This window comes from Plasmodium fragile (assembly GCF_000956335.1).
Source record: "Plasmodium fragile strain nilgiri unplaced genomic scaffold supercont1.132, whole genome shotgun sequence".
Taxonomy (NCBI): domain Eukaryota; phylum Apicomplexa; class Aconoidasida; order Haemosporida; family Plasmodiidae; genus Plasmodium; species Plasmodium fragile.
In genome coordinates, this window is record NW_012192712.1 from 1 (window position 1) to 6,254 (window position 6,254).

Sequence of the window (6,254 nt, forward strand, 5' to 3'; positions counted from 1 at the left end):
TTCCTCCTGTTTTTGCTTCTTGTCCCAACGGCGTGTCAATGGCGATCGTTACAAATGTCGAAATTGAGAAGAAGTTCTTTGACTTCTACGAGGGGGACAAAAACGTTTTTTATTCCAAGGAGCACGAGTTGTATATAAGTCTGTGTGGTGATAACATGTACTGTTTTAAGATAAATGAATGGGGTGGCAAAAGTAATAACAGCTTCAAATTTTACAATGCTATGCACCCCACGTGCGTTCTGGAATCCGCCGTCGATATTGATGACGTGAAGGAGACATATCATAAGAAGTACCTTAACAGACATTGCATATCTTTGTTCAGTTGTATAAGACTTCTGTACTACGCTGACGGAAATGTGTTTCTATGGACAGACGACAACAAGATACATCATTATACTTTGCAGCTGAACGATGCGGCGGCGAAGGGGGATGAGACACATGGCGACAATGAACAGAATGGTGATGTAAATGGCGAAGGGGAAGAGAGTGGGGACAGGAACGATATTTACTTGTATGATGAAGCGGAAGAGGAGAACAAGGGTGCATACTCATATTACTACAACTGGGTTCACTTAAAGGAGAAGAAAGTTTGGAAATCGCAAAATGTCGTTGTAACCTGTTTTGGGTATTCTGGTGAGGGCGGCAAGCAGTTACTCGTTGGCTACATCAATGGGTTAGTTAACGTTTATAATTTGAAGTCCCATAAGTTAAAATATTCCTACAGAATACACAACAGTCGAATTACCAACTTGAGAATGTATCGCAATTTTATTATCAGCTCTGATGTGACAAAGAATGTTTTCATTTATGACTTTGCCAAGGGGGAGAAGGTCGCAGCGTGTGAGGACCACATGAGTGGCATCACTGACTTCCTCTTTTTGGCCGTTCAGGGAGGGGCAGTCCCGAAGGGGGAGCAAAACGAGGATGAGTCCGTCGTGCAGGAGGTGGATGAAACGAACTCAGACGGTGTAGAGGCGGAAGAGTGCGATGAGGAGGAAGTAGCGAATGAAGAAAAGCTGATCGGGTTCATCACGGTGGGTAATGACAAAATCATGAACGTCTGGGATCTGAGCCTTCTTAACGCCCAGGACGAAGAAGAATTCAACACCCTAAAGAACGAGTACAGTAACAAGAAGAAAAAGAAAAAAAGCCGAAACAGCGACGTAGTCTCGCTTAGCCCCATAAAGCAGATATACCTCGTGGACGACATAAACCACGCGCTGGTAATTCCATCGAGTATCTTCAAAGGAAAAAAAAGCAAGTTAATAATAAACGATGAAAATGTAAAATGGTTAATCCTAACGCATGACGCGGAAGGAAACTTTATTTTTTACAACCCAATTAAGGCAGAAATCATTTTCAAATTTACAGAAAATAATGCATTAATTAACCAAAGTAATGTACACAAATTTATTCTCATAAGAAATAATTTACATGTGTTTAGGGAAGACAGCTCTTTATTAATTTATGACTTACGTGATTTCAGGATTGTAAAAAATTACGCTTGCAGAATTGAGGGCATTTTTGAAATGCTCCTGTTAAGTCCTGTAGGCAGGGGAGAACAACCATGTGATAATTCTCCAAGTGATGAGGACGAATTGGCACTGGAAGACACATCACATGGAAGTCTAAGTGAAAACCAATTTGTGGTCCTCACAGGAGATAATATAATTCGAATTTTAAATTTTGAGGAAAATCTCATTCAGCAAACTTTACTCATAGGCCATGAAGACGTCGTGTCATGTATAAAGCTGAGCGAAAAAAACCAGCTGCTGTTTAGCGGGTCCAATGATATGAACATTTTTGTATGGAGCTTAAGAAGTAATCATTGCATTTACATACTCAAGGACAATTTATATACCATCAATGCCATTGACGTAAATGTGAAGAGGTTTCCCCGCATTGTCCTTGTGAGTGTGTGTGAGGACAGCAGTTTGAAGCTGTGGAATTTTACCGTCAATTTAGAGGTTATCCAAGGGGGAAAGGAAAGTAAAAAGAGAAAATTGGGGGATGACTTTTTTGAGGACAAGGAGATTTTCCAGAGTAACTTTACCATTTATCCACACAAGGTTACAATAAACGATGTGGCCATATCGCACAACTGCAAGGTAAGAATGTGAGGGAGGTGGGGGGCAGTCGTATTTGCCCCAGCGTATTTATTATGGGAAGGTTCCATCCCTACAGTTACGTTCTTCATTGTGTGTCTTCTACGAAGGTGGCGAGGGAAAAACGAGAGAAAAGATAACGCCTTTTGTGCGCCCGCAATGCACCTTTTTTACACCCCTTTTTTACTTCCCACCTGCAGATGGTTGCCACATGCAGCAAGGACAAAACGATCAAACTGTTCGAGGTCGCAAATCTGAAACTGATCAGAACACTGGAGGGGCACAAAAAGCCAGTTCAAAATATTCAGTTCTCCAAGACGGATCACATTCTGTATAGCAACTCATACGATGGCTTGAGGATATGGAGCCTGACCAACTTTGAATGCGTGAAGAGCATCCAGAGCCTAGACTTTAACTTAACAAAAATTTTAATTCTAAATGATAACTGCATGATTAATGCATTCAGCAATGGAAACATTAGTATTGTGAATATTAAGAATTGTGAAAAGGTGTCTACTGTAAATTACCACAAGGACAAAATATTTTGCCTTCAACAGTGCGGAAATGACAGCATTGCTTCTGCATCCCTAAATGGAGAATTGCTGTTCTTAAAAAACGTTAGTGCAAAGGTATGTACAGAAAATATGCTACACAAGAGGAAACACTTATTCTATGAAAACCAGCTGGAAAATTTGCTAAGTGAAAATAAAACAAACGAATCTTTGCTCATGTGTTTGAAGCTCAATAAAAAATTTAAATTCAAAACCGTTATAGAAACCTATCTAAATCGTTATACCTTCTCCATTTTGCACCTTTTAAAAAAGTTCGAGTATGAGTATGGTATAAGGAAGATAACCCAGAGGGGAAGGGATAGCCCTGGTGTCGTTTCTGGGGGGAAAGGCACAAAAGGGGGAGACTCCATCAACGATACTTCTAACAGTGGAGAAAGGCCCACAAATGGCACACTGCAGAGCAACCTATCCGATGACGACCTTATTGTTGGTAGCATACACAACTATTTGGAAAATGCAGATGTGTTGCAAAATTACATTTACGAAGAGTTGTTAAAAATGATACCTAGTGGGTCGAACGAAGCGGTTGCGTGTGAAAAGGGGAGACTTCAACACAATGGGGGGGAGCAAGAAGCTGGGGAACGGCGAAACCATGACGAGGGGGGTGACTGCGAACATGGTAACCCCGACGAGGATGAAAACTTTGTGCTGTTTTTAAAACGAATGAAGGATAAAAACGAGCACTCCTACTTCCTATACCTTAACAAGCTGATGGACTTCATTTCCTTCTTCATCATGAACCACAGATATGCTTACATTTCTAATTTCCTCCTCAACAGCGTAATCACCTATATTGACTACGCCGACATTTGCAAAATTAATGACTACAAACGTTTTTTCGAAATATACAATAGTTATGCACCGAGGCACAAAAACAGGTACCTTCAGTCGCTACAGAAATCCAAGTGCTTCGAGTTAATTAATATTAATTATTATAAGGGCGACATCAAAATGATGGGTTGAGGGAAGCGGTGATGGTGTGGAGTTGGACAAACAGGGCACCACAGGGAAACTGTCCTGACAATGACAGTGTAATAAATGAGCAATGTTCCATTTGCGACATTTTTTTTTTATGTGTATACCCCCCGTTCCCCGCGTCACATTACCAGTGTGCTGCTTCACGTTGTCAAATACCCTTTCGAAAAACCTTCCACATGAATGCATTTATTTGTCTGCGCCGCACTGCGCGGCTCCAATTTCTTTCCTTTTTTGTACCACTACGCGTTTATATGCATAATTTGGAGACAGCAGTTGTCGTGTTTTGTTTGCATGCCGAACGAAAAGGGCACTTGCTCGTCTATTTTTTTTTTTTTTTTTTTTTTCTACCTCCCTTTTCCGTTTGTTTAAATAATACACATGATAATTAAAAAGAGACATACAAAAAAAAGCGAAGTTTGGGGAAATACACAAAAAAAAAAAAAAAAAAAATACATTACCCACATATTTGTGACGCGTCGCTAACGCGCTGTTGATAAAACTTCTGCAAACCCCTTAACCATAAAAAAACTTTAAAAAAAGACGCTGCGACAAGCTGATGAACGTGCTGGCTAGCAGGAAGGAGAATTTAAATAGCCCCTTGGTCGTGACGTAGCTCATGCAGCCAAGTGTGAACATCGCAGGCATACCCACACAACAGCAAAAGTATAAAAGCACGAGGGATTGCTCCAATTGGTTTTTAAGATTTTTAATTGTACTCTTAAAACAATTTTTGTCGCATAATAAAAACTCCTCATTCTCGTGAACACAAAGGGTGCTCATGTCTATGTTATCAAATTGGAACAGCTCCTTTATTATGACTATGATGTCCTTGCTGCTTTTATCTTTGAAACTGAAATTTTTCCTCAGGGGCAGTATGTTCAAGGATTCGTCCTCATTATAATTGTTTCTACCGCTGGGCGGGTCCTTGCGTTCTTCGCGGTGTGGGCGTTTTGCTCCGTTTGAGTGGTGGCTGCCGTTTGGGTGGTCCGTGCTGCTGGACTGGCTCGCGCTACTCATTTCTTCCAATTTGTCCGCCTCCCCCGAGTTGTCACTCTCATCAGATCCCTCCTCCTCGCTTCCATCCATGTGGGCATTAGCCAAGCGACTGCTTCTCAGGAGCGGCGCGGGTCCATCATCAGCTATCCTGCCCGACGGAGGCGAGAAATTTAGCAAGCGCTGATAATTAGCCTCACTTGTTTCGAAATCCCATTCGGATGCACCAGTGGTCCTTCCTCTGCGGGAAATACTTGGACCACTATTAGTTGCGTTGTTGAAGAAATTATTTTCTCTTTGTACAAGGGCTCCATTACTTTGCGTGGGCACTCCGTTGCTTAGATCTACCGTTGGGCCTCTCTGTCCAGGAGGTGATTTACACACAAAACGATCAAGGGTACGCTGAACCCTCCTCAAAAGAGATAACTTCCTCGACAAATAATTATCACAAGAAAAATACGTATTCGTCAGATACTTGTTATAATTAAAAAAATTAAAATTTGTATTCATTAATAAGTTGTAGTAAAAAGAATAATATGTATACGTAGACCTGACGCTAAGTTCATATTTTTCCTTTAGGGTTAATATGAAAATGCGATTTTTATAATAAAATAAATTGTAGCAACTTGAACATCGTATTAATCTATGCTCACATGCTTCTTCGTGCAATTTTAATTTATTCCTTTTGTCATAATAATCACATCCTAACATGTAATTTTTGCACCTTTTGTACTTACAAAATTTTAAATGTTTCTCGTAATTTTTTATTTTCAGTTCGTCGGTACATAAGTTACACCTTATTCTTAATTGTTCATATTCTTTTTTTCTTTTCCCTGCAGAGGAGGAACAATGTGTGACAGTGAGCGCAGACTGTGTAACTGGTCAAAATGCATTATTTGAACTCGTGCAAATAATATTGCATCTCATGTAGAGCAAAGAATGTCACTCATTCGATTAGCACATGGGCATAGGGGGGGTCATTGTTCTCACCCGATATTCTCTTCAACTCATTATTTCGAATGGCTTGTTTGCAAATGGGACATTTTCTCTTGTGTAGAAGGGAGTAGTACAAACATTTGTAGCAACTGCGAAATGTGTGTGTTGGGGGAGGGGTACATGAAGAATGACGTGATCCTTGAATTGTACGGGTTGGACATAAGACGAATGATCAAATTTCAATCGTAAAGGTGTGGCCACATCAACGAACAAATCTGCACCACTCAACAAGCTCACCATATGTGGTTGCACACAGTCACCACCGGGGTGTGACATATGTCTAGACAGACGGAACAAATAAAATCTGAAAAAGGAGCAGAAATACAGAGACATGGGAGGGTGAAGGCATTGTGTAATGTAAAAATGATATGCACATTGGGCGGACAGAGGTCCCGCCTTGTGTTTATTTTCCCCCCTTGTGTAAAGATTACTTTCGTAAGTTTTTTTTTCTTCTACGCAGTTGGTCCGTAAGAACGGAGAACCAATATGAAAAAGGGACAGTACGCTCATGTTGTAGTTTGTTTCGTATGGTTGTTTTGCTATTTGACCCCTATGCCACTTTATTGCTTCGGCTTGGCTTTTTTTTTTTTTTTTTTTTTTTTTTTTTTTT

At 40.5% G+C, this 6,254-nt stretch overlaps 2 protein-coding genes across 2 annotated transcripts; one reads left to right on the forward strand and one right to left on the reverse strand.

The window, feature by feature from the left end:
* Positions 1 to 38: 38 nt before the first annotated feature.
* On the forward strand, positions 39 to 3,640 carry AK88_05431 (uncharacterized protein; the record flags this gene model as incomplete). The annotated part of the gene is made up of 2 exons (XM_012483033.1): positions 39 to 2,108; positions 2,306 to 3,640. 2 exons carry the CDS (start codon positions 39 to 41, stop codon positions 3,638 to 3,640), a joined length of 3,405 nt encoding a protein of 1,134 aa, XP_012338456.1.
* Positions 3,641 to 4,168: 528 nt separating this feature from the next.
* Positions 4,169 to 6,154, reverse strand: AK88_05432 (uncharacterized protein; the record flags this gene model as incomplete). Its single annotated transcript, XM_012483034.1, has 4 exons — positions 4,169 to 5,481; positions 5,639 to 5,733; positions 5,882 to 5,948; positions 6,076 to 6,154. The coding sequence occupies 4 exons, from the start codon at positions 6,152 to 6,154 to the stop codon at positions 4,169 to 4,171; spliced, it is 1,554 nt and encodes a 517-aa protein (XP_012338457.1).
* Between the last annotated feature and the right edge of the window lie 100 nt (positions 6,155 to 6,254).